Source organism: Dioscorea cayenensis, chromosome 7, assembly GCF_009730915.1.
Source record: "Dioscorea cayenensis subsp. rotundata cultivar TDr96_F1 chromosome 7, TDr96_F1_v2_PseudoChromosome.rev07_lg8_w22 25.fasta, whole genome shotgun sequence".
In the NCBI taxonomy this organism is placed as follows: Eukaryota; Viridiplantae; Streptophyta; class Magnoliopsida; order Dioscoreales; family Dioscoreaceae; genus Dioscorea; species Dioscorea cayenensis.
This window is the reverse complement of record NC_052477.1, coordinates 29,769,849-29,797,809: the sequence shown is the minus strand read 5'-3', so window position 1 is coordinate 29,797,809 and position 27,961 is coordinate 29,769,849. Positions and strand designations below refer to the sequence as shown.

Genomic DNA, 27,961 nt, shown 5'->3' with positions numbered 1-27,961 from the left:
TTATAATTTTGACTCAGGGCGTCTTAATTTTAAAATAAACCTTCTAATTTATTTAATAAAAATTAAATTTATTTAAATTTTATTTTAATAAATATTTATTTGAGATGTTTGTTTATCTTTTCGATGATATGAATGATTAAACATTAAAATAAAAAAAATATTTAATATCTTATTCTATTATTTTAAAATTTAAAAATTAATTAAGATTAAATTATATTGATTATATATTAAATTAAAATACTAATAAATGAGAAAATAAATAAATCACATCGTTCAACTGAAAAATAAATTTAAAAACATAATATAATGAAAATATAAAAATATAAAATATATAAAGATAAAAAAAATTAAAAATTAAAAATATATTAAAAATCAAAAAGTGGCGGATCGGAAGGGGAGGGCCGGAGGCCCCTCTGTCTGCATTTAATTTTAACACAAACTTTTTAGTTCAAAAATACATTAAAATGTATGAGCAAAGAGAACGAGAAGAAGAAGAGAAAGTCTTCAACCCTGGCTCTTGATCCTGAACCTCTCCAGTCCAACCTTAAAACCAAAATCCTTGACATCTTGTTGAACCTGAGCATTGAAGTCTTGGTAAGTGAATGGCCTGTAATTTGAGCTTTTAATCACACCACCTTCTCTTGGGAAAGCAAAGTAACACAGGGACATCCTCTCCTTATCACCGTTGGCCAAAACTCTATGTTGGACACTCTTGTATTTATCATTGCTTATGGCCTGCCAACATAATTACAAATGCAAATCAGCATCTCTATATATGTAATAATATGCATTTATTATGCACATAGAAGTAATGTAACAATATCAAGTCAAGGTTGTTGTGCCAACTCAACCCATATAATCAGTTTAATAGAAAGCAAATATATTATATTCATATAATTGCTATACTTACCTTTGTAAAAATCAAATTTGCTTGTATACTATTTAAAAAAAGCTATTTCCTTTTGCTTTCTACAGTTAAAACATATATTTATTCTTGAACTTTATTTTCCCTTTCTCATTTTTCCTGTAAATAAAGAGAAATGCTGGATCCTCAAAATAAAGTGGCACATAATTCATTCCCCTTATATGGTTCTTCAATTGAATCTTGAATCTTGAACAAACAAAGCAAGGATTTGTCAAAGTTAATGAGTAAATATGGTGTTTACATGGAATAATAGCAATTATTCCTTTTTAATGAGAATGTAAGCAATATCTATATTTTCTTATCTCTTGTATACTATTCTCTATACAGCAAGTGTATAAATAGCCCATATCATGCCATAGACAAGTCTTGCAGCTTCATTAGCAAATGATATAACACTAAGTTTTAATATCAATAAAAGTATATACATCAATTTATTTTTCTACGTTGTTTTTTGTCCGAACTCAACACACGTTGAGTTCAATCCGTTTTGACACCTCCACATATATAGAGAAAAACATCGTAGAATATTTGTAGTTAAGCACAATGTCAATTTAAGTTTTGTTTTTAAATTGGTTGTTGTAGATGCGGTAGAAATAGAATTGGATGGTTCAAATTTTTTCAAGTATTATACACAAATTGATTGAATGGTCAAAATCAAAATACTGTTTCACTGTGCTCCTATTTATAAACACATTTATATTATTTACTAAACAGTAATGGACCGTATGTTCGTAGATTTAAACTTATGAGCGCAAGCAAGCAGATAATTTCATCCTCTTATATATCTATATATGGCTTTTGATACACATGAGCAACAAGCAAAATAACAGAGAATGGTACCTGTAACATGTCGCCAACGTTTACAATGATAGAGCCAGGGACAGGGGGCACATGGAGCCATTGGTTGCCATGCAGGATCTGCAAACCTCCAACAGAGTCTTGGTTTAGAATTGACCAAACAGAGCTATCTGTGTGTGTATCCATGCCAAAGTAGTTGCCCACGTCCGGGCAAAGAGGGTATCTATACACTCGCAGGATGCCATGAGACTCATCTAAGTATGACCCCAATTGGCTGCTGTCTAACTTGAGATCACGTGCCACTGCATCAAAAGATTTTTTTCTTGCAATCCTGGCCATATGCTCTCCATACTCTGCACCTAAAGACCTGGACCCATTTCAGTAATAATAATTACTCTAGTCACCCTCACCCTGCTTAATCAAGACCACTAGATGGCATTTTCAGTCATTTCATGTAATTCAGATATGTTAATTGATGATATGGGGGAGTCTGGCATGAGGGATGGATATCGGTTTACAAACTAATTTCAAAATAAAATAAAATTCATAAAAGGACATTGAATGTCAAATCACACATAACGCAAATTAATTGAAAAATTATTATTATTTTTAAAAAAATATATAAACCAAATTTATTATGCAAAAGAAAAATACACCCATCGTCAAAATAGACAGTCAAGACAAAACAACAGACATAACAAACCCACTAGAATATACTACAAAATTAAAAAATTAATTTTAACAGTATTTACAATCAATCTCATTAATATTTTTCAATTTTTTAAGTAAAAATTTTAATTTTATATAAAACTTGTTTCACTTGCTTCAAAATATAAATTTCAATCTGGTCATCATATCAACCAGCCAAATTTCTTTCTTTTAATAATATATACATGTAACTCTAAACCAAAATGTTATTATCCTTTAATCATTATAATTAAGAGGGAGTTAAATTTTTAATTTTTTATATAAAAATTAAGTGTTTTTGATTACTCAGATGTTGCTACAGTGACCAACCAAACTTATTCAAAGACACAAAATCTAAATACCAGGTTACATACTATTTATTTGAAAGGAATATTTCAGATCTTGTAGGGGTTGACCTATTAGCAAGTGAAACCAAGAACTGATATGACATGAATTGTCTCGGTGGCAATGAACGGACCTAAATGATCTGGATCCAACCTCACTGGTGGCCAATTCAAACACTCATAATGCATGGCAAGTAATAATATTTTTAAATTCACACCCCACGTTTTAGGATACATATTACTGAAAAATAACATCCATCATCGTTTTAGAGGCTTAAATAATACAGGAAATATATTTTCTAAAAACATTAAAAATATTTATCAAGAAGAAAATCTTTTACACAGCTTTCAATCTAATGAAGATATATGTATATAGCCAAAGATAAAGATAAGTTCAATAACTACACTCCAAATTGAAATTTTAAATATATATTATATTGATCAAATTTTATATAGCTATTTAAAAAAAAATAATTGTGGACAACTCATGATCAATCGGTTATATGTTAATTTTATTTATATATTTATTTTGATAATATAGATAAATCATCACACATGTCTTTTATTATTATTTGAGTTCAATCATGCATTGAGAGAAAATCGAACCTTTAACTCTTATATAAAAAAATTTGTATTTTTTTTTAAAACCATAAACATATAAATGGAAATAACTAAATCTTTATAATAAATATATTTGTTATTTTATTTTTAAATTTCAATATGAATTTTTTTTCCAATTGATGTCAAAATCTTGAATTTAAAATCTTTAAAATAATCTCTACTCCTTTAGGAAAATGAAATGAAAATCGGTCATAAAAACAGATAAATGGATTAATTATCAACCCAAAGAAAATCATGAAAATGTTGATTTTAAAAACAAAACTTATTAAAAAAAAGTAAAAATTAGTATATATATTCCCAATATATATATATATATATATATATATATGAATCTCGTTGAGGCGCAGCACAGCAAAAAGAGACTGACATGAAAGCAAGTGTGATGATGGAAAAAAAGGGAGAAAAAACAAAGAGAAGACAAGCCAATGAAAAGAGAAGTACCTAAACGATGAAAAAGAGGAATCAACGTCGGATCGGAGCTGATCCATTGGGATGTGAAGACCTTCGACCCAGTTCACGCTCCGAAGGCTTCGCATCGCTGGCGTGCCCCAGAAGTAACTCACCGGAGAGCCATGGAACCGGCTCTCCTTCTCCTCAAACGAGAGGCTCAGCAACCTCGCCGTCTCGTTCTGGAGTTTCATCGAGAGATCGGACGGAATCCCATGGTTCTCCAGCCGGATCAAGCCATAGTCTCTGCAAGCCGCCGCGAGGGCATCGTCGTCTAGGGATTCCAGGTCGATGACGGGGATGTGGAGGCTGATCTCGTCTTCTGAGGTTCTGGGAATCGGATTGGGTTGGATCTGGCGGAAGAGGGGTGGGTAGGAGTTGTCCGGCGGGGAGGTCATCGTCGCCGGCGGTGGATGGAGACGGCGAGAGGGACGGAGAATGAGAGAGAGAGAGAGAGAGAGAGGGGGATGATGATGGGCGGGAGAATGGGAACGAGAGAGTCTAGGTAGTGGGGGAATAGGGTTGTTATGGAACGTAGTGACCAATGAATGATTGCCACGTGGTTACTTTATCATTGGTGCTGACGTGTATGATTATTATTTTTTTTTAAATTATTGTTATAAACTATGTATGCAAGTGAGTGTCTTATCTTGTGTGGATTGTTTATTATTGCCTCGGGTTGTGTATTATGTTTTTTTTAATTAGCTTTTTTTTAAAAAAGGAGTAACTACTGATAACATCTCAAGCTATTGAGACAAGGTGTCTAATTAAAGCCTTATTTGAATTTGCTTCTAGAAAGCTTAAAAGCAATTTTTTTATAAGTTTAAGCTAAAAAAAAAAATAATATTTGCATTAGTTTTTTTAAAAAAATATAAGCATAAAAAAACTGAAAAACAAATTTTTTTTTGTTTATGTTTATAAAATTTTTGTTTTTACAGAAAAGCTAATCTAAATACAAAATACAAAACAATGCTTAACTTACTCTTGAGAAACACTTATTTCCAAAAACATTTTCTACTAAATTGAATTTTTTTTTAGAACTCAATTCAAACAATATATAAACTATTTGTGTTCTTAAATTGCAACAAGTTTGTTCATGTTTAGTAATTATCAATGCATTGATTTAAAAAAATATATATAAGGAAATAAAAAAAGAAAAATATCGAGAAAAACAGACAAATTTACTAGAAGTGGAAACTAATAAATGAGATGCCAGAGAAAATTTAATTTGCCCCCAACAAAGCAGATATGATTTATTAGTAATATTTTCTCATTAATTGAGAGCTTATTACTAATGTTCGAAGAACAAAAAATAGATTCGGTAAAATCTCTATTGAAGTGATAACACCTAATTTGTTATATTTTTTTTAATTTCAAATATTAAAATTTTATATTCTTTATACAATTTAAGCTTCTACTAATTAATATTTTTAAAATTAATAATCACTCCAATTGGGCGAGGTTTACTGATAAAAGTAAAACTAGTCAAAACTATATATATATATATATATATAATTTCAAATATTTGAAGGATCTTATCTATAAAATTCCACGCATGAGCCCAATCCATTAATCGTCGTGGGCCCAATCCACAACGTAGCATTTTCCCGGAAGTTCCTGTTTGCGTTTGCGAAACGGAAAACGAGTTCCCGTAGTTCCATGGCCACTTCCCAGCTCCGCCGAGATCTCCGAGATCGTTTGTCGAAGGACCTCCCAATCGCCTCAAGCTCCTCCAAAATGGAAGAAGAGAAGCTCTGCATCGATAGCGGAGTGGCGCCGGTGAGAAAGAGAAGCTCTTGTTGCCGGGAGATGCTTCTATTGGAATTCCCTGATAAGTTTGTCATCAGATCGACCGATCTCGAGTCCCCCGACCTCGCCTTCTCCGTTGGCCGATCTGATGGCTTCTTGCACCCCCTCTCTATTGGTATTCTTGCTGAATTCCAACAATTTGATGATTTTGTTTTTCATTTTTTTCCCGATTGTTTCGATTTGGTGGCGATTGTTTTTGGCAGAGGATTCGAGCTGTGCAAATCCTAGTAAAGTCATGACTATTTATGGAGTGGTTGGGACTATACGATTACTTGCAGGTATGAGTTCCTATCTGATGATCTGTTGTGTTTTTTTTGTTCGTGTGTTTAATCAGTCAGTGAAATTGTGGTGAAATATGATTGGTTTTGTGACTAATCTTTGAATTTATGGTATAAAAATGCTAGTTTGCGACTTTGTTTGATACTTTGACGCTGATGTTTTGTCTTTTTATTTTTCTTTTGCTTTTTGGTCTGTTTATTTGTTTTCCTGGCTGGATTTCTTTATTTGGAACTTTCCTTCAAGTGAAGCTTTTTTCCTCTTGTTAATTTCCCTTTGAACGAATCAATCCTATTTCTGAAGATAATACCTATCTGGGATGGTATCTTATTGACGTTGTTGTTGTATGTGGTGTATTAAATAGAAGAATGTTTATTTGTCAGTAAACAGAGTGTTAATATTGGAATGTTGCTGTTAAATTACTTCTCTGTAAGTATTGGTTGAAGGACTCACTGAGCTAATTTCTCTTATTTAATGCAGGAATTTACGTGCTTGTTATCACGGCTCGGGAGGAAATGGGCACTTATCATGGTTTCTCTGTTTTTCGTGTGAAGTCTCTTAAATTTATTTGCTGCAATGAGGCCTTAAGGCATTCAACCTCACAAGAAGTTTGTTGTCTCAGCTACTTATTCTATCTATCCTCTATCAGCAAATGAATCTTACATTAAAGATTGTTTTATGCAGAAGAGGGATGAGGCTTACTTCATGACTCTTTTGAGAACTATTGAATCGACCACTGGATTATATTACTCCTATGAAATGGATCTGACATTGAAGTAAGTGCCTCAATCCTTGCATCTTAGAAACATTTCTGTTGGAATTTGCTTCTAGTTCATGATAGTTACTGTAAAATTACATCTGCAATGCTACTGTTAACTTCACATTTTTTATTCCAGTTTACAAAGGACATGCAAGTTAGCTGAGGAAAGGGTTTACAAGCCTCTTTGGAAACAGGTTATTTAAAGGATGTTGGCCTTTGACGGCTTGTGCAGTCTCTTATTTTGAATTAGATATTTTTTTTTTAAAATTTTACTTGGTAACATTTTCATACCTATTCAATAGGTATATTGCCTTGTCATCTTTCCAATACTTATAATTTTATGCTTTGGCCTTCTGATGCCTGTAATTAGTTTCACAAAAATGGTCATTGATTGTTATACTATGTGTAACCTGATATTCATAATCTCATACAAAATCCAAAGTGTATTTTTTATGTGATATACACACTTCACCAATTTGTTCCTAAATGAATTAGAAATATCACTGCAATATATAACTAAATAAATATCCATGAAGAAGTGAACATTCATCTTTTTCTCACAAAAAAGAAGAAGAGAACATTCATCTGTTAATTAGTAGAGCAACTTTGGGAATACAGGTACTATAGATGCATATGTTTAAATAACAGTTTTGTGTGGAACTTTGTGAATTAGTAGAGCAACTTTGTGATGCAGATTTAATTCTTTTTTATTTTTTTCATCAGGCTGACCCTCGCTTTGTGTGGAACCGGAACTTATTGGAAGAGCTTATTGAAGCCAAGGTTAGGTGATTTCATGGAGGATTCACATATAAACTGATCAATCATACAATTTTTTATATTTACATTTGTCCTTTTCTTCTTGCAGCTTGATTCCTTCATCATCCCCATGATTCAAGGAAATATCCTAAAGCTGTGAATGCCTAATAGGCTTCCATATATTTCCATAGATTTCCACCTTGCCTAGTGTGTTCATTTGCTCGTGTATGCATTTGCATCTTACATGGCTTCTGGTGGTGGTTTCATCCATGTTTATTTTCTTGCCATTTGAGTTTTTGATATTGGTCTGGACACCACAGTTTTTGTTTTAATTATAAGAGAATGGATATGCTGTACATTTACCTTAACAGAGTCCTACGCTTTCAGATTGCGGAATTCACCATTAAAAATTTGTCTGCTAAAATTACATTGCTATCCAGAAGATGCAACCGGCGTCTAGGTACAATTATGTTCATCACTGCCATTCATGCAGAGTTATTTAAAATAAAGATAGCAAATGTGATAAACTCAAACCATTTTATATCTGTTATATTACAATTGAGTTCATTCATTGCGATACACTTAAATTCTTTCAGGTACCAGAATGTGGAGAAGAGGAGCCAATCTTGAAGGCGACACGGCTAATTTTCTAGAGACTGAACAGCTGCTGGAGTTTGAGGGCTTTAAATCTTCGTTTTTACAGGTGATTTCCGGATACAATATTGCAATATATGCAATATAGCACACCATTTCAAATTGGAAATAAGGCATTTTTGGTGACCAGGATTATGCCTCATTCGTGAGTTAGTAGCATTAATTTGCCAGATGAAATATAGGTTAGTTCTCACAAATGACGCCGAAAATATTGGAGGAGTAGTTAAGAACGTCCAGCTTAAGAGGAATAGAGGAACGGAAATTCTCACGAGAGAAAGCTAAAGCTTTTATTGCTCAAACTTCAAACTTGATCGAGTGACCTTATTGTGGGCCGTAGTTACAACAACTCCAAATTCAAATAATAACTTATCCTAGTAGATTTGCTAACTAAATTCAAAACAAAAAAAAAAAAATTCAAAGCAAACTAAAGCTAATTCAATAACAACTAATAAATTTGAATAGCAGTGTTTATTTAAATGAAACTTCCTTTTATTTACGGTTTTTGTATCTATGATCATATCAAACTCTAACGATTATTCAAGCATTAGTTTGTTTCCCAACGGGGGTTGGTTACTGGTTTCGATTAAACACCCTTTGCAATGCTTTGTCCAGGTTGTGTTAGTCCTGAAGGAATGGTTTGAAACTTTTTTAATTGAGGAGTGGTAGGTTGTGCTACTTAATATTAGCAACCAAGTCTGATATGATGGTAATCTTATGATTTATAGATAGGTTTTATTTTAGAATATTGATCGTTATCTTGGACAATTATGCATGCAAGCATGGGTTATGATGCTTAGAATTATAAACCAAACACTTTTGTCTTGCTTGGACTCTTCATGTTTTTGATACTGTAAATCTTCGAAAGCTTAGATAATTCCTTAATCCTTCTAATCTGTAATATTTCTGACTGACTTGTCTTGTCTATGTTTTAGGTTCGAGGTTCTATTCCCCTTCTCTGGGAACAAATTGTAGACCTGAGTTACAAACCGCAACTTAACATAATAAGCCATGAAGAGACGGTATGAGTATTGGCTTTATTGGCCTTGCTAGCTTTCTTTACAGAGGAATATAATTGAAGCTTCAGTATTATGTACTGAACTGTTGCTTGTAGCCAAAGGTTGTCGAGCGCCATTTTCATGATCTTGAACAAAGATACGGAGAGATAGTGGCTGTTGACTTAACTGATAAAGTAAGCCTTTTCCATTTCAATTCAATATAAATTGTTGTGGAATTTCATCTGATTTTGAGCTAGCTCTGAAATATTTGGATTTGCTTGCAGTGTAATTTATATATAGTGAATCTACTAAACTCATAAGGAGGCGTATTATATTTAGTGAAGCTACTAAACTTGCAAGAATGAACTCGAAAATATTTGCAAAAGAGCAATTTGGATAAATTGCAAAACCTTTTGTTGTGTTAACCTTTATGAGAGGACACATTTATTGGTATCTAGAAGAAAATTCTTGTTGTTAATTTTGAAGTATTATGTCCTCCGTTTTATCCTTTTTTAACTTTGTATGTGCCTGTTGCAGCATGATGATGAAGGCCAGCTAAGCAGTGCCTTCGCTGCTGAAATGGATAAACTTCCACATGTGAGGTATTCTCGAGTCATGTTTAAAGTCTTATTTGTCAATTTTATCTTATTTATGTATTTAGTATCACGCTATCGAAAAGAGGATCTCTATTCCATTAATATATATCATAATTGAAGAATTGTCTGAGCCAGAAAATCATCTTATGGGTTTTTTTACCACGTACTTTCGTTAAATCAGTTCTGTAGTTTTAATCATTGAACCAAGTTATTGTCCATTATCATCTGTTAGTTTTGATACAATTATATTACAGATATGTTTCTTTCGACTTCCATCACTTCTGTGGCAAGGGCAACTTTGATAATCTGCAACTCCTCTATGATCAAATCTTCGAAGATGTTGAAAAACAAGGGTAATCAAGTTAGGCAAAATATTGTTTTTATGACTGTTATACATGTTTGCTCTCTGTATACATTTCTGGTTGCTAGGAATGCACTTGTAATAGTTGCAAGTAATATCTTTTTTTAATTCATTATTGTGCCAGCTGAGCAGATATTTTCTAATCAACTCCGAAGGAGCAATACTTCAAGAGCAAAGTGGAGTAGTCAGAGCTAATTGCATTGATTGCCTGGACCGTACTAATGTTACTCAGGTATGCCTTCTTTGTCTTTCTTCTCTTGTGAATTGATTTGCTACATCAGAGTGTTTACTTTTTGGCAACATAATACTTGATCTTACATTCAAATTCAGACTATTTAGTTGTTATGTCATTATGACTGATGGCAATTCTTTGACAGAGCTATTTGGCAAGGAAATCATTGAATTCACAACTGCAAAAAATGGGGGCTTTTTCTTCAAATGAATGCATTTCCATGCATCCCGAAAATTTTGAAATTTACAATATATGTAAGGACTTTTAATACTGAAAATCTCTTGTTGTTATACTAACTTCCAATTTGCACTTATCCCCTGTAATTATCTTGTGATGTCTATATTGGTGTTTGTCTGGCAGTATGGGTCACACATGGAGATGAGGTAAGCTTGCAGTATTCTGGAACTCATGCTCTAAAGGGGGACCTAGTCAGGTAAATGCAGCATTCTATGGTTCAAAAATTGAGAATAAACTCATTTTATGCTAATTAAATTGATTGATATCGGCAGATATGGAAGACAGACCTTTTCCGGATTGATCAAGGATGGGATGAGTGCTCTTTCTCGATATTACTTGAACAACTTCCACGATGGAATTCGTCAAGTACGTGTTTTCTACCATTTTATCATCATCATCCTCAGTTTAATCAATGATCTTTCTTCTCCTCAGGATGCATTAGATCTCATCAGTGGCCATTATAACATCAACAAAGACGCACCGTCTCCGTTCCAGTTGAATGGATTCGAATCATTATCAGTAAGCACTCTGGCCCGTACTTCTCTTTTAATTGACACAAAACAATTGCCTTTTGACATTCAATCGACGACAAATACATTGCAGTATCTCCCAGTAGCCTCAGTTCTGATCGTCGGAGGCCTTACAGTAACTACATTCACGCTTAATCAAGGTAAGATCAACACCTCTCTTCTCCGCATTTGATCGAAGAACCCGTCCTCTAACATTTAATTTTCGACAGCCGGCCGGAATGCGCATCACTTCTTTTCTACTGTACTTTGGGCTGGTTTGACTGCTGGTGTGATGGCTGTAGTGAAAGCTAATGGAAAACAGTTTTGTTCCAGGCCTCGTCTTTGTGGTCTCTTGTAAAATATACTCATATTATTGTACTTTGTAATCTTATTTTCTCTACATTAAATTAAACTGTAACTCAATTATTATTTCATAATCAGATTATAAATCCTTGTATTTATTTCATTAAATAGATAAATAAATCAATAAATAAAACAAAAGAGAGTCCATTTCTCTGCTTGGATTTACAGCAATTTGTGTTAATGAAAACAAAGAGTAAAATAAAACTAAAACAAAGCTTTGTAATTTATATTATAATAATATTCTTCAAGTTCCAAACTTGAGAAGACTTTGTCTTGGGGCGCTCATGACCGTCCGATAAGCGCAAGATCAATCCTGATCAGGAAATCTCCACCGTCCGATGCTTTCTCGGATACTGTCGTCTCGACCTCGTCTTCAAGAAAGGAAAGAAGAGAACGAGCCGGCGATTGCTCGCATGCTCGTGCTTTCGTCTTCATCGCGATCGCTCCCAAACCCTAGCTTTGCATCGCATTCACGCCATCACGAACCATCGGAAGGGACGGAGAAGGTGGCGCATAGAGGATAGGATCGCCGCCATGTTCGCCAAACGCCTTTTTCAGAAGTCCGCTTCGCAGGTAGTCACTCATCTGGTAATTTGATTGCCTCCTCTCTTTGTTTGGAGAATTTTTGGATCTTATTGTGCGGCGTGGCATGATTCGCAGAGTGGTTCCAAGATCTTGTCGGACCTGGACCTGGAAATCGCTGCTCACTATGGCGTCCCTTATACGGCTTCGGTTTTGGCGTTTGATCCCATTCAGAGACTCTTGGCAATCGGAACATTGTGAGTTCTTCTTTGGTTTTTTGTTCTTTTTTCTCAATTCTTGGATTGAGGGGAGAGAAAGTGAGATTTTAAGGAGAAAATGAGACGGATAAGCAAGTAATGGAGAATGTATTGGTGAATTTTTTTTTAAAATTCCTTTTTTCTCTATTTTCTCTTGATAAAAGCACACTTCTTGTGTTTGTTTATGCGATGTGAAAGTGGAAAAATGAATCTTAGTGACGAAATAAGAACTTTGATCAAATAGAAAACAGCAATGCTTCCTTTTCAAGCACTTATTTCACTCCTCTTTAATATGGTTTGCTTGATTATTATGAAAGGGTTCACAAGGCCCCACTATGTCTATGCTAGTATTACTCTTTGGATGTGTACTTTGCAAGTTTAAGTCATGGGCATGGTTATGCCACATATATGGCTTTTTATTGTCCAGAGTGTTCATTGGATTGATGATTGGTGGCAGGGATGGCAGGATCAAAATAATTGGAGGTGATAATATTGAGGGCCTTCTTATATCCCCCAAAAAGTTGCCCTTCAAAAATTTGGAGGTTTGTATGTTAGAAACCTTTGTGGCATAAGTTTTAAGTCATCTGGAAGTTCCTTTGGACACCTTTCATACTTTATACATTAAAGTTTACTGTATACATTGATGAATGTCTATGCATGTTACTTTACAAGTACCATCTGGGTAAATTCTCTCACATCATGTGGCAGACATTTGTGCATGAAATTGTATACACATATTTGTGATACTATATGTTCCATGCATTTCCTGCACATTTGATTTTCTCACTAAAATGATGCATTGTGGATGTTGTGAAGCGTCATCTAATTGCAACTTGTGGAGGTTGAATTGAGATGTTGGAACTATTTGCTTCTGCTATTGAAGATTAATCGAGTCATGGTGGTACAAGTGGCCTTTGTGAACATGACTTTATTGTAATGGGAAAACGTTCAATTTTATTGATTTAAGCAGTTGCATGTTTCTCTTATGGTTCCTAGAGAAAACTTTGTATCTGATAATCTTTGGGCTAAGTTTTGTTTTCTATCACAACCAATGATGTCCATATGTCTGACCTAATCATGTCTATATGCCACTACTAATGATGTCTATATATCACAACCAATGATGGCCATATGCATTTTTCTTATGCAGTTCTTACACAATCAAGGATTTCTTGTGGGTGTCTCTAATGAGAATGATATTCAGGTTGTTGAGTTCTCCATTTTGTAGTATCTCAATTTCTAGGTTTATCTAAGGCCATTGATATATAAGTTGAAGTGCTTATTGTCTTCTATAGGTTTGGGATTTGGAATGCAGGTGCTTGCGTGAATGCTTGCAGTGGGAATCCAACATTACCGCCTTTTCTACAATCCAGGGGACATGCTTGATGTATGACATATCTATTGAAATAATTTATTAAGATATTGCCTATGAGCTGCCATCTGGCTTGCGGAGGATTGAGGATTTTAAGTGCTGATTTCCACAAATATTTTTGCTGATATGTGTAGGTACGTTGGTGATGATAGTGGGTTGATTTCTGTATTAAAATACAATCCTGAAGAAGGAAAACTTTTGAGCTTACCATATCAGATCACATCAGATGCTTTGAATGGTATTTTTGTTTTGGTCTCATTTCTATTTTTCTGTGAATGAGGATCTTTTAGTTGTTTCCCTGAATATAAATTGGTTTTATTTTCCAATTTACTACTCTTGTTGTTTGTGACTATCAAGTTAGAATTGCATTGCATTTTGGTAGCCGATTAAGTTTCAGGTTTGGCATGACTGATTAAATGACAGCTACCATAAAGCGTTCATGTGGGAAATCACACTTTTGCAATTGCTTGAACACTGTTTTGAAGGATTGTTATGTTTATAGACTGTTGTTTTTACGAAGAAATCCTTTAAAGCTTTCTTATGATTCTTAAGTTTGGAATTTTGGAAGTTATTGCGAATATTTATTATTGATCTGTAAATCTGTTCACAGAAGCAGCTGGCATTTCCTTTTCCAGTCAGCAAGCGATTGTGGGAATTCTACCGCAAACATATACTTTTGGGACTAGGTATAAGTGGCATAATACCTGTATAGCTTTTCATTGTTTAAGGAATAGCAGATATTTACATTTAATCATATATCTTTTGAACATCTGGAATTCTCCAAAGTTCTTTTATAAAAGATATGTAAGAGTTATCAATCTGCCTTAACGTCTTAAAAATCTGCTGTAGTTTGTGTTTGGCCTGTTAATACCTTCTTTTTCTGAAGGAAATTAGATCTTTAGAATTTTGGACGGTCATACTGTAAATCACTTTGGACTGTCAAATACTTGTTGCCCTTTTATGCTAAAGTTCATTCTCTGCTACTATACTGCTGAATTCAGGGCCTTGCCTGTATTCTTTGAAAGATCTAGTTCTCCTGCTTCTGCTTGTTACCTTGTTGTATCTCATTTTCACTATAGAATAAATACTTAAGAGTGATGCATATCATATATCCTTGTATATGTATGCTCAATCTCTTTCACTCCGTGGAAGCAGGCAAGTGTACTTTGTAGTTCTGGATGTGTTTGCATTCATGAGCATGCTTGATAAATTTGTCCTTTGACAGGGTGTTGGTTGCATATGAAAATGGGGTCATCATTCTTTGGGATGTTTCTGAGTGCCGAGTAGTTACTGTTAGAGGATACACAGAGTTGCAACTGAAAGATAAAGGAACTGTTGGTACTACAGCTGAAGTTGGGGATGAACAGCAAGACAGTGTACCTGAGCATGGGGCTCATGAAAGAGAAATATGCTCTCTCTGCTGGGCATCTGACACTGGTTCCATCCTTGCTGTTGGCTACATAAATGGTGATATATTGTTATGGAACATTTCTGCAAAGTCCTCTACTAAAGAGCAACAAGCTGGGATATCAACTAATGATGTTGTTAAGCTGCAGTTGGCTTCTGGAGATCGTAGGCTCCCTGTCATTATCCTTCACTGGTCCAATAATTGTAAACCAAATAATGATAAAGGAGGGCAACTATTTATTTATGGTGGTGATGAAATGGGCTCTGATGAAGTTCTAACGGTTTGTTTATTACTATATTTTTCATTTTGAGTTTTATTATTGATTAAGTGATAAAATTGAAAATGCGAAATTCTATATAAATAATTTGTTTATTCAGTTTGTTTAATATTATCCTCCAAACAGAACAGTTCAATCTTTGGTGTTGACTAGATTCTTAGTGTTTTCTTCACTGCACCTGATGTGAACACTTCATTAAGGCTGTATTTTCCTTTTTTGATTTATTAAAGGAAGTTTAAAAGATTGTTAGCCTATTGTATACTTTATGAGGATTTGATGCTTTTATCGTTCTAATAAGCTTAAACTTGTGAGCTTGAGTAGACTATTTTTGGGGGTTTCAGGCCTATGCCTAGGGTGATTTTGAAGTGGACATTTATTAAAATGTTTTTTCCCGGCTTCTTTATAACCTGGCCTTATCTCATCATCTACCAGTGTATAGATGCATGTATAACTACCCCTATAATGCTGAAAAGGCTTGCACACTAAAAGCTTTGCAGTTTTGATACTACAGAACCTGATCTGTTCTTTTGCTTTTAATTACTTGACTAATATATCAGATTTTAAATTCCATTACTCAGCAAAACTCTTGTACCCATTGCAGGTTTTAAGTCTTGAGTGGTCCTCTGGAATAGAGAATTTAAGATGCATCTCTCGTGCAGACCTAAACCTTGACGGATCTTTCGCTGACATGATCCTCATACCAAAACCAGGTGCTCTGGGGAGGGCTTCAACTGCTGCCCTTTTCATCTTGACAAATCCAGGGCAATTAAATGTTTATGATGGTGATTTATTATCCAATTTAAAATCTGAGGATGGAAAACCTTCTCAGCAATTTGAGAAATTTCCTACTGTAGTTCCTACTATAGATCCGTTGTTGACTGTTGCAAAGCTCTGTTGGTTGGCTATCGGCAGTTCTAATGCTTTCATAGAGGTACTGTGCTTTCTTTTTCTTGGGCTTGAGTTCAGATTTGTCCAAGTTATTTTGGAGCTTTCGAATTCTTATTTGACAGTGCTTGTCATTTTGGTTCTTTCTGTCATTGTAGAAGGCCTCTGCAAGGGGAACTGGAGCAACATCTTCCTTGTCTGCTGGTACTAAGTGGCCTTTGACTGGCGGGGTTCCTAATGAGTTGGCTTTTCCAAAAGAAAATGGGATTGCGAGACTTTATATAGCAGGTTATCAAGATGGGTCTGTGAGGATATGGGATGCGACAAGTCCTGTACTGTCACTAATGTTTGTATTTGAGGCCAAAGTTAGTGTCATATCATGTATCTGATACTATTCACATTTATTTGATACCAACTGGATGAGTTGACTTGCTTCTTTGTTCAACTTTAGGTCTCAAATATTGAGCTCGAAGGTCAGAATTCCTCGGTATCTGCTCTGGAATTTTGTTCGAAAAGTATGACCTTGGCTGTTGGGAATGAATTTGGTCTGGTTAGAACAGTTCACTTTAATATCTTTCATTTTTCCCCTGACCAGAGAATAACTTACTGTATACCACAATGTCACCATTATTTGTCTATGCAATGGTTTTGCCCAGGTTCGGGTTTATAAGCTTCAAGATGGTATTGATCAGTCAAGTTTTCACTTTGTGAGTGAAACTAAACATGAAGGTCAGTGGAGCTAACTTTGATTATGTTTTAATCCCATGTTCTTATAACAGTAATTTCTCTTTTAAAAGCTTTATTGGTGAATAACATCTCTATGTGCAAATAGAGCAACGGATCAACTAAACCAAAGAAAGTATTCACTTCTGGCCAAGATACGACTTAATCTAGTAACCAAGCAAAAGCATTAAGTTATTGCCAACCCAGTATTTCTCTGGGAGTGGTAGGGTAGACACTAAAATTTTATCAATCTCAGATGGGTGGTTTGGGAATCTTTAAAGATTCAGTTGTCCTCAGAGAAGTCAACGATATGAAAAACCTCTTACCCTTGCTGTCAAAAGTTGAAAGTAACAGTGGCTACTGAAATCCAGTTATGTACAATCAATAATTGAGTGATCATGCCTTATTAGTAATGATAACCATTTGAGTTAGTGATTGAGTTGTTAGAAATATTTGTCTGATGTGCATTTCTTTGAAGCCTGATCTAGGCAAAACTGCATTTGCCATCACAAAGGTCATCTATAATCATAAAAAGTCATCAAAGTTTACATTCCTGGCAAAGATATGCCCCCCCCAAAGTTATTTATCAGTAGACATCGATTTATTCAGACAGTAAGCTTCTTTCTGTTTCTGTGTTCAAGAGTTTAGAGCGTCTGCATTCTTGGCAAATGCAGATAATATTCTTTCTTTTTAATGCAATTTCTAGTTACTATTTGAAAGAACCATAATTTCCTGTTTTAGTAAATTAGCCTTTCATTTGTTTACAATTGTGAATCTCTAATAATTTTGGATTTGGTTGACCTATTGTTTTTTATACTTTGTTCATGGCTATTGACTGAGATGGGAGTTTGAAAAGAATTAAATAAATAGGACTTCAAGATGCTTCATTTGAATATATCTATACGTGTTTGTATGTATATATAAAGAAAACTATGATGAATGATCTACCCTCATCAGAATATGGGCACATGGACATTGCAATTTGTAGAATTTTCTGGAATTTTTTTATTCAAATAAGTGATTCATATTATAAACCTTGTTTTAGTTCACAAAGTGCAGCAAGGGAATGGAGTACATTGTTTTGCAGCATTTTTTATTCTAAATTCACCCATTCGAGCCCTTCACTTCGTAAATTCTGGAGACAGATTTGCTGTTGGATATGAAAATGGTCAGGTATATCTATGTACTCGTTGTTTTGTGCTGTTCTTGTTCTTCTTTACTTTATTTATTATTATCTTTGGATCCATGGAGATGCCTAGTTTCTAGGTCAACTGTCAACCATCCTCACTTTGTATTGGTCCTCATTTCAGGTGTCGATGCTTGATATAAGTTCAATGTCAGTAATCTTTCGTACAGGCTGCTTATCGGGCACAAATTCTCCTGTAATTTCTATTACTACTCATCTTACTCCACAATCAAGTGTTATTCTGCATAGTCCGAAACAATCAAGTCCCGAAAGTGCAAAGGTCCACTCAGAGGAAGTAGTGTACGTCTTAACAAAGGATGCACGTGTTGTCATGGTTGATAGCATAACTGGTAGCATGATTAACTTACGCCCAATGCACCCCAGAAAGGAGTCTGCTGCGATTTCCATGTATGTCCTAGGCAAGTAATTTCTTTGTGGGGATAAAATAAAGACAAGCGGTTAAGCCTTATATTTGTTCAGCTGAACACTGCACATTAATGCAACCATGCATTTTCAGATGAAAGTGATGCACCCTTGGAAGCAGTGAGTGAAAAGAACGTGGCAAATATTTCCACTGATAACCCAGTCCAGAATGAAAGCAAACAAAGCAATAATCCGAGTGGAATCAAAACACATGAATCTGAGCACCATTTCTCAAGTGATGCCTCATATGTTTTACTCTGTTGTGAGAATGCGTTGCGGTTGTATCCGCTAAAGTCAGTGTTACAGGTGTGCTACTTTTCTGATTCAATTTATCTGACAATATTGTTTTCCTTGCATAACATATTACTTTTCCTGTAAAGGGGGACACCAACTTCATTCGAAGGTAAACCTTGAAAAGAACTGCTGTTGGACAACATTGTTCAAGATGAGAGATGAAAAGGCATGTGGACTTATTCTACTTTATCAGACTGGAGTAATAGAGATAAGGTATGTTCTTACTTGGTATTGTGAATGGAAGGTTGGTAAATATTTCCTACCAATCTTGAGCATGGAAATACTCCTACCAATTCTTCTGGTGCTGAATTTCAACCTATAAGTAGTATGTGGAATACTTAATTGTGAATTCTATGTTCTATGCTTTAACATTGCTTTAAACTGTAGCCATATTGATAAGCTCCAAATTGTATCAACACTATCCAGCATCCATCACTTTGCCAAATCCTTTCCTGTTTGTTCTTCCAAAACTCCCTTAGATGCTCTGACTAAAGCTCTGGATTCTAAGTGCTATTCTTGCTTGCCAGCCCCTTATGTTCTTTGGTTATGCAATTATGCAAATAATTTTAAGGTTGCTTTCATATTGTTTTAAATATACTACTTCACCTTCTGCAGATCTTTGCCAGATTTAGAGGTACTGGGAGAAAACTCCTTGATGTCAACTCTACGATGGAGCTTCAAGGCAAACATGGAAAAAACAATGAGTTCCTATGATTTTGGGCAGATTGCTTTGGTGAGTATCTTGGCTGTTTCCTGAGCCATATAATCATCAATTCTTGTCCATTTTAGATAACTGATAAAGGTTTCTAGTCACATTTTTTCATTTATTAAGTTCTCTAAACTTAATTGAACAATAATAATAACTTGCACCCTGCAATGCATGCTAAAGTTCATTCATGTATATAACATTGTTTATTGGTCTGAAAGTTAGAATCATTGCTAGAAAATAGGAGATATCTGAATGAAGATGCCTTAAGAAAATGTTTTGCAAAACAAATGGCAATTGTAACTCATGTTCAAATAGAGCTCAGCATGCATCATCTTGGGTTTTTTTCTCCTATTTCGTATGACAAATTACTCTCCTTTCTGTCGTGCTGCATATCCATATCTTAAGTTCTGAGTTATTATATTGCTTTTCCAGCTTTTCATGTATCCATATCTTAGTAGCTTAGTACTATTTCTAGAATCCCATATTGCTATTGCTATTGCATTTGCATTTGCATTTGCTAGATTACCATGCAAGTGGCTTTTAAGTTTTTAACCACTTGCATGCTTTGTCAGAGTTCATGTCGACTCTATTAATATTTAATAATTATCTCTTGGCCTTATGGATTTTCTATCTTGAGCAACATACAGGTGAATGGATGTGAAGTTGCTTTTCTCTCTCTTTTGGCTTGTGAGAATGATTTCAGGTATTTTTACGGTTTTACCTCTCTTTGTTCTTTTTTTAATAAGCAGTGAATTTGGTAGGCACATGTAAAATCTGAATGTGTATATATTTTTCTTTTCAGAATTCCAGATTCTTTGCCATGCCTTCATGATAAAGTTGTGGCAGCTGCTGCTGATGCTGCGATTGGGATTTCTTCACATCAGAAGAAGAAACAGGTTGAACATTTATCTGAGTTCCATTGCATATACTCCTATGTCTACTTGCTCCTAATATCTAGGTTTATCCATATAGGACACAACCCATGGGATCCTTGGCCTGATTAAAGGACTTAAAAGTGCTAAAGCGGAGAAAGCTAATGTTGCTGGTAATTCTGTGAGGCCAATTTCGACACAGCAATTGGAAGAAATTTTTGCAAGAACTCCATTCTCAGACCCCACAATTCCCAGTGTCAGCAATCTTGAAGCAACTGAACTGAGCATCGGTCTCTCTCTCTCTCTCGTTCTCTCTCTTTCTATGTCTGTGTCTGTGTCTGTGTGTGTGTGTTCGCATGCGCATGAGCGCGTGTGCCCTCTGTGTATTTATTTGTGTGTTTTTACCACATACGCACGCAGATGACATCGAGATTGATGATGCTTTGCCTGCAACATCCACCACTTCATCTGTAATAAATAAGAATAAAGCAAGAGGTGAACATGTTAAAATCTTCTTATAGAAGCCTTTCAAATTTCAATATGTTCATTAATCTTATCAACATTTTGTTTTTCTGCAGATGAGGACATGGAGAGAGAAAAATTGTTTCAAGGAGGATCAACTGACGCAAAACCACGCGTGAGAACAACTCAAGAAATTCTAACTCAATATCGTTTCAATGGGGTACAGCAGTTTTACTTTTCCCAGTTTGATTTTTCTTCCTTAATCATTAGTCGTGTAAAATTTGATTTTCCTTCAGTTCTCTGATTATCTCTCTGCATCATTTATTGTGATTTAGGATGCGGCGGCTGCTGCTGCTCATGCAAAAGACAAGCTTGTTCAACGGCAAGAGAAACTTGAGGTAGTTTATTCACTCCTAACCTGTATTTGGATTGTAAAGCACATCATTGAACTTCTCCAGTGATAAGATCTAAACCATTCATCTAAATCAAATTATTATCCATTCTTCAAGTGCATTCTCTCAACATATTATAAACTATTATTCGCATGCATAATCATAATATTCTTCTACCAGAGATTGAGCAAACGAACTGAAGAGCTGCAGAGTGGAGCTGAGAATTTTGCTGAAATGGCCAATGAACTTGTGAAGACAATGGAAAATAAGAAATGGTGGAAATTATGATATAAATATGACAACTTCTCCATATTCGTTAAATCTAGTCACTATACAGTATTTCAGTATACATTTCTTTCAATCCCCGACAATGCGAATACTGGTAAGTAATGTGCTTCACTCGTCATAGTTCATACAAATACTTATTTTGCTTCATTCTTGTGATAATTTCTTTTGTGTTTTTTTCTTCCTTTTTCATTTATTTATTTTATTCTCAGGAAGGATATAAGCAAATGAAAGAATCAAATTTGAGATTACAAAGGCCTAAAGATATGTCAACTATCCCCATCTTTCTTTGTGGTTATTGTATCATAGAATGAAACAGTACAATAATTAGGTTGATTTGCATGATATAATACATGATGATTCTTGTTTATCATGAACCCGATATTGTATTATTTTGCATCTTGTTGCATTTTGTGTTTGTCTTTCTGGCTGGAGAATCTTCTTTTGTGGTTCTAAATGTTTGATTAAGATAATAATAGGAAAGTTAGCATCATGATCAGGTTAAGTTTGAGCCATATAATTTAGAGAAAAGATTTGAGCCACACTTAGAATAGAAATAAAGATTACAATAAATCAAAAGAGACTCTCTGTGGTAGGCTGGTAGCTGTGTATTTGTGTCTCAACTTCCCGGATTTAGACATGTATTTTGACTTACATCCAATCCAACTCTGGTTATTTAATGGTTCTCATTATTATCTTTTAATACACATGTATATTACATCATACACGCGTAGTCAAAATTTAAAATTTTAATAATTTTTTTTTTAATCTTATGCTTTCTCTTTTTTTTTTCACTGGTCATATATATCGTGTTGGATTTTAAAATTGTGTTCAAAATATGTTCCACGTGAGACTTCTTTGAGACCAGAATTTCTCCATTTTCCATTCCTCAACTACCCCCTGTTCCACGTTTAATTTACACTTAGATTTGTCGGCCACGTGTCATCTTGTCATTGGATTTATTCGGTGAATCTATTTGTTAGAGATCTCTGTTGGCCAATCAGAATGTAACACATGTTAGATATCATTCCTCTGTTTCGCAGGGGCTTCATCGTCATTTCAATCCACCGTCCAACTAATAACGGACACGTGCGAAGGATTTCCATTTCTAAGTTTCTAACTGCGACCCGGGTCAACAAAGAAAGTTGAGTTTCTTACACGGGTTGCCGTACATCCAGCTTTTAGTAATTACTAGAAATTTTTATTATTAATATTAAAAAAGAAACAGCCAATAAAAATTAAAAGAAATTTAGAAAATTTCCCCCAAAAAAAATTTATTGAATATTTGAAATATTGACCGTTTAATAAGTCCGATGAAATGGAAACAATTAATTAATTAATTAATTAAAAAAATTCAACTAATAAAAAGAAGTAAACAGCGCACCGAGTGAATCTACTGTTTCCTTGAACGGCGGCTGCGTTTCGGTCACAACTATCAAACCCTCTCTCTCTCTTTATAAACCCATCATTCATTCATTCATTCCCAAACATCCTTCACTTCCTCGGAGAAAGAGAGAGAGGAGAGAAACGAGAGGTTCTCAGAGGACGAGCTCATCTACCCATCTCTATCTCCTCATCTCCTCTCAAGAACTTCATCATCCTTTGGATCTCAATGGCCAGCTTCGTCCTCTCGGAATGCTGCGGGCTGCGGCCTCTTCCGGTGGCGTTGCATAGCCGTGTTCCTCACCGGCACCAGATTGGGAATTTCAAGCTCAGCAAAGGGCAATCCATTGATATCCGCCGCCCTATTCAGGGTTGGAAGTCGCGCACTGCTCCGGGACTGGGCTCTTGGAGTTTCGGCTCCGTTGAGAGTGCCTGCTGTTGAGGAGGATGGTGGTTGGGATGTTAGGGTGGAGAAGAAGGAGGTGGGTGGAGAGGAGCGGTTCGATCCGGGTTCTCCGCCGCCGTTTGGGTTGGCTGAGATCCGTGCGGCCATACCTAAGCACTGCTGGGTTAAAGACACTTGGCGTTCGGTGAGCTATGTTGTCAGGGACGTCCTCGTCGTCTTTGGCCTTGCGGCGGCTGCGACGTATCTCAATAGCTGGGCTTTCTGGCCGATCTATTGGGTCGCTCAGGGTACCATGTTTTGGGCTCTTTTCGTTCTCGGCCATGACTGGTAATCTCATATCCATTCTTAATCTTGGATTCCAATTCATCTTTTTCGGAATTTTTTTGGATGGTTTTTGATTGGATTTTTGGCAGTGGGACATGGGAGCTTTTCTAATGATACCAAGCTCAACAGCGTCATGGGGCATTTCCTCCACTCCACCATTCTTGTGCCTTATCATGGATGGTATGTTTCCTCTTTTGTGGTACATTGATTCTGATTTTATCAGTAATTTAGATGCTGAATTGGATGGAATTTTGTTTGATTCTTAGGAGGATTAGTCATAGAACTCATCACCAGAATCATGGGCATGTAGAGAATGATGAATCATGGCATCCGGTTTGTGGCTTAATCCTTGCTGCGTTGGATTTTGTTAGCTAGTTTGGATTATTTTTGTTACTTATTGGACCATGTTTTTCATTTATAGTTATCTGAGAAGATTTACAAGGGTTTGGATTCAACCACCAGGAAGCTCAGGTTTTCAGTTCCGTTTCCATTGCTTGCTTATCCAATCTATCTGGTGAGGAAGTTTACAGTGGTTTGTATGAACAATTGAGATTCATGGACTATATTTTTGTGCTAATTGATTGTATCGGTTGGTTGGCAGTGGGCGAGGAGTCCAGGGAAAAAAAGGGATCACATTTCCACCCGGATAGTGATTTATTTGTTCCAAATGAGAAGAAGGATGTGATAACATCTTCCACTTGCTTTACAGCGATGTTGGGGGTGCTTGCAGGGTTGAGTTGGGTGTTGGGTCCTCTCCAGATGATTAAGCTATATGCAGTGCCATATTTTGTATGAACCTTTCCATTGCTTTTAGTTTCTTATCTTGATGTGATTTTTTTTGGTTTTGCGTATCTTCTGAACCTTTTCGGATTCTGAATTTTGTATTGAATTTGCTTTCTGAGTGCAGATATTTGTTATGTGGCTGGATCTTGTGACCTACTTGCATCACCATGGGCATGAAGATAAGCTTCCCTGGTACCGTGGGAAGGTATGTTGTTGATTTTCTATTACATCCTATAGAATTTGCATCGCCAACCTCTAGTTTGGAGTTGAAAGTGGACAAATAGATATAAAAAGGTTTAGCAGAATTAGAAATTCTTCCTTGTCATTTCATTGAATAATCATTCAAATATTTTTATGGTGATTGCATTTAAATTCTACTACTTTTATTTCATGAAAGCTATATACTCCTTCGTCTCCAATTCTGCAAGACAATTGCAGAAGATATTCCTTACTGATTTGAAGATGAGAGCTTCAATTCATATACTGTGTGTTTTCATCGATCATTTAAAAGTGAAAGTTCTTTCAGGCTCACTCAGATCACTGATCACTCTATTGTTTATTTTATTGTTCACTAGGAATGGAGCTATCTCCGAGGAGGTCTAACAACACTCGATCGGGACTATGGATGGATCAACAACATCCACCATGATATCGGAACTCATGTCATACATCATCTCTTCCCTCAGATACCACACTACCACTTGATAGAAGCAGTGAGTATTAATCATCTCTTGTCATTCCACAGACCTTTTATAAGTTCATTGCTCTCCAATCAAGAATGATATTATCTTATCGAACCATTCTTAATGCTTACATTTTAATACCAGACCAAAGCTGCAAAGCCTGTGCTGGGGAAGTACTACAAGGAGCCAGCAAAATCTGGACCCATGCCATTTCACCTGTTCAAAGATCTTGGAAGAAGCTTGAAAAATGATCATTATGTGAGCGATTCCGGAGACATTGTATACTATCAAACTGATCCTCAGATGAATGAATCTCCACAAAACAACTCAAGATGAAGCTCTCAGCATCTTCTCCACTCAATGACTACTAAGCACAACCAATCCAACTCCTGCAAACACATTAAGCTATAATTTTTACTGCCGGACATGGTCACGCATCTACGATTCTTTCCTCTTCCAGTTAAGACGGAAGAGACGCATCGTGAAGTCTATCGGCTACCTCTTCTTCTTCCACTACTGTATTTTTTTTATTTTATATTTAAGTTCACAATGTATTCTTATTCCTTTGTGCTGTTATGGGAAATTATGAACAGCATTCTTTTAGAGCTTGGAAGTTTAATCAAAAGGAAATATTATTAAAAAAATATATATGGATTCATGAACTTACTACCACATGTTTTCTCTCTTCCATATTTTGGCAGGTGAGACTTCAAAATCAGAATCACTTTCTTGTCTCCAGCAGGCAGCATGTGCAGTAAAGAAATCTTGGCCAAGTGATTGCAAATGCATGTCAGCGTCTCTGATGTCCTTTTGTTTGCACTAAATTCCAAACATAAAACTGGGGATTATGTTTTCTCAGTTGAATAACGTCATTAGAACCTTTGTTTGATGTAGTGATACCAATCATTGAACATATTTACATTGATTGTTTTTCAGCATAAATGTACTTAATATTTAATCAAAGAATATTATGATGGGAAATGATATGTTTTCCTTCATTTATTTAATGTTATTAACTGTGTCCTGCTCAAATTATAATCAAGTTCAGGCTGATTAATAAAGTTTTGGCTTTCATACTTGAGTTTGAAATTATTTTCAAATTGAGCTTTGATCAAATATCCTTTAATAATTTACTATTAGAAATTTGTTGTCTGGCTTTGAATATAGATTTTAATTAGTTATTTGGAAATATTTGCATAGCTTATATTAATTATTATTCTTGATGAGCTCAAGCTTGAACTTGGGTTTTAATTTTACATTTCTATTTAAAACTTTAAATCTAATTTAGCTAGAGTTCAAAAATAAACTTAATTCGATAACAATTATAATCATAATCACGTAAGAGATTTTCTTCTTGAAAGATTTTTTTATTTTAATCAAATTTCATATGTTAAAAAATATTATAATTATTAATTTTTTTATAAAATAAATAAATCATGTTAGAGATATATATAAATGTTATCATTTTTGTCTGTGTAAGTTGAAAATTTAAATTTGTTTTCCTATAAAAGCATGTAAGCAATAAAAAATTTATTCGGTATGAAATAATGAGTGCCACAAGAAGAGGTAGCAAGAACAATAAAGAAACTTACAAGATATGATTCACATGTGTGGTGCTAAAAGTATCATAGTACAGCATCACTTTCAAGTCCCAACTTATCAGTGATGATACATTAAAAAGATTAATAAAAGAATCAAATTTTATTATAAATCTCTAAATACATTTTTCATTAATAGTATTGTTTTTTTATTTAAAAATTATGTCGAGACCTTAAAATTAATAGCTAGTATATATATCTTTATTATACAACCCAACTATATTCTTTATTAAATAATTTATTTGTTAAATAATATAAAATATACTGTATAAAAATGTCAGCATTCGCTTAATCTATTTATTAGATTATTTATATAAAATATTTATGTTTTTTTAGAAGACGAATTTAAACCTCATGATAGGTGATAAATATAATTTATAAAACTAAATATGTATATATAGTAAATAAGAAATAAATATGTGTACCGCTAAATATCCATAATACACTACTATTTCCACTCCACACATCATGCACCACGAGAATTTGATTATAAATTTTCTTTTAGTTTTTGTAATCTCAACAAAAAAAAAAAAGAATGGTTGGCTTCTATCTTACTTTTTTATGATATAATCATTTATTTTTTAAATAGTTTGATCTTTGCTATATAAAATTAAAACACATTGAATAAATATTTGCTATGTGATCAATATAATTTGTGAAGCCAATATATATCAGAAATAAAAGCATCATATGAAGAAAAAGCATGGCCACATGAGTTCTTCACATGGCTTGATAAGAATTGATAGCACAGCATCACATCAACCCAAGTCATTGTCCATTGTTGATTCTAGTTAGGCAAACAATTATTATAGTTTGTACATAAATATGAGAATTGAATTTTGTGAAAAAAAAAGTTTCTTTCTTTTTTACTTTTTAATAAAAATAAAAAATTTTGAGGATGAAGAATAAAGTTGGAAATTGTGGTAGCCACTGTGGATGAATCCTTTCACAAATGTGATAAATGTCTTTCATATTCATGGACTTAACATTGGAATCAATATCAATAAGTCAAGAAGCATGCATTAATACGCCAAAAATATAAGAGGATGACATCATAAATAATAAGTTTAAGAATAATTAAAAATAAAATTAGTTGGACCACCTTTATGCGTGGGTGTGTGTATACACATGCGCAATTAAAAAAAAAATTCTTTAGATGTGTCTAAGACTAAAGTTTGCGAAATTGCTTTTATTATTATTATTTTTTTGTATTCCTATTCAATTACTAATAAAATAAAATAAAATTTTATTTTAGATGACAAGCACTCGTATTTAAGATTTAAGTCAAAGACAAAAACAGATGTGTTTATGTAAAAGACCCGGATATTTATTTGGTAATAAAATAAA

The 27,961-nt window shown here is 34.6% G+C and overlaps 4 protein-coding genes across 5 annotated transcripts; 3 read left to right on the top strand and 1 right to left on the bottom strand.

Moving 5' to 3' along the window:
• Positions 1-385: 385 nt before the first annotated feature.
• On the bottom strand, positions 386-4,299 carry LOC120264450 (gibberellin 2-beta-dioxygenase 8-like). The gene is made up of 3 exons (XM_039272261.1): positions 3,817-4,299; positions 1,766-2,090; positions 386-735 (listed from the first exon to the last, which is right to left on the bottom strand). Exons 1-3 carry the CDS (start codon positions 4,218-4,220, stop codon positions 505-507), a joined length of 960 nt encoding a protein of 319 aa, XP_039128195.1. The 5' UTR covers positions 4,221-4,299; the 3' UTR covers positions 386-504.
• Positions 4,300-5,424: 1,125 nt separating this feature from the next.
• Positions 5,425-11,468, top strand: LOC120264783 (phosphoinositide phosphatase SAC8). 2 transcript variants are annotated; one of them, XM_039272617.1, is made up of 20 exons: positions 5,425-5,746; positions 5,835-5,909; positions 6,388-6,515; positions 6,592-6,683; positions 6,804-6,861; positions 7,391-7,447; positions 7,533-7,566; positions 7,803-7,883; positions 8,020-8,126; positions 9,010-9,096; positions 9,195-9,266; positions 9,610-9,674; positions 9,923-10,021; positions 10,162-10,261; positions 10,407-10,515; positions 10,622-10,694; positions 10,771-10,864; positions 10,931-11,017; positions 11,102-11,168; positions 11,238-11,468. In XM_039272617.1, the coding sequence occupies exons 1-20, from the start codon at positions 5,482-5,484 to the stop codon at positions 11,363-11,365; spliced, it is 1,878 nt and encodes a 625-aa protein (XP_039128551.1). In that variant the 5' UTR covers positions 5,425-5,481; the 3' UTR covers positions 11,366-11,468. The 2 variants fall into 2 exon arrangements, with proteins under 2 accessions (XP_039128551.1, XP_039128550.1); XM_039272616.1 differs by having other exon boundaries at positions 9,189-9,266.
• Positions 11,469-11,563: 95 nt separating this feature from the next.
• LOC120264784 lies at positions 11,564-21,863 on the top strand. The gene is given in 26 exon segments (XM_039272618.1): positions 11,564-11,943; positions 12,031-12,149; positions 12,607-12,691; positions 13,300-13,353; positions 13,445-13,536; positions 13,656-13,759; positions 14,132-14,207; positions 14,747-15,209; positions 15,808-16,137; positions 16,250-16,456; positions 16,543-16,641; positions 16,748-16,820; positions 17,860-17,987; positions 18,125-18,419; positions 18,518-18,723; positions 18,726-18,729; positions 18,804-18,930; positions 19,333-19,450; positions 20,074-20,129; positions 20,229-20,322; positions 20,399-20,588; positions 20,719-20,793; positions 20,877-20,980; positions 21,096-21,158; positions 21,333-21,534; positions 21,650-21,863. Coding segments are annotated over 25 exon segments (3,309 nt in total). The 5' UTR covers positions 11,564-11,904; the 3' UTR covers positions 21,441-21,534; positions 21,650-21,863.
• Positions 21,864-22,859: 996 nt separating this feature from the next.
• On the top strand, positions 22,860-25,678 carry LOC120264785 (omega-3 fatty acid desaturase, chloroplastic). The gene is given in 10 exon segments (XM_039272620.1): positions 22,860-23,187; positions 23,189-23,551; positions 23,639-23,730; positions 23,817-23,883; positions 23,972-24,064; positions 24,152-24,169; positions 24,172-24,339; positions 24,458-24,538; positions 24,909-25,046; positions 25,161-25,678. Coding segments are annotated over 10 exon segments (1,350 nt in total). The 5' UTR covers positions 22,860-23,049; the 3' UTR covers positions 25,353-25,678.
• The last annotated feature ends 2,283 nt before the right edge of the window (positions 25,679-27,961 follow it).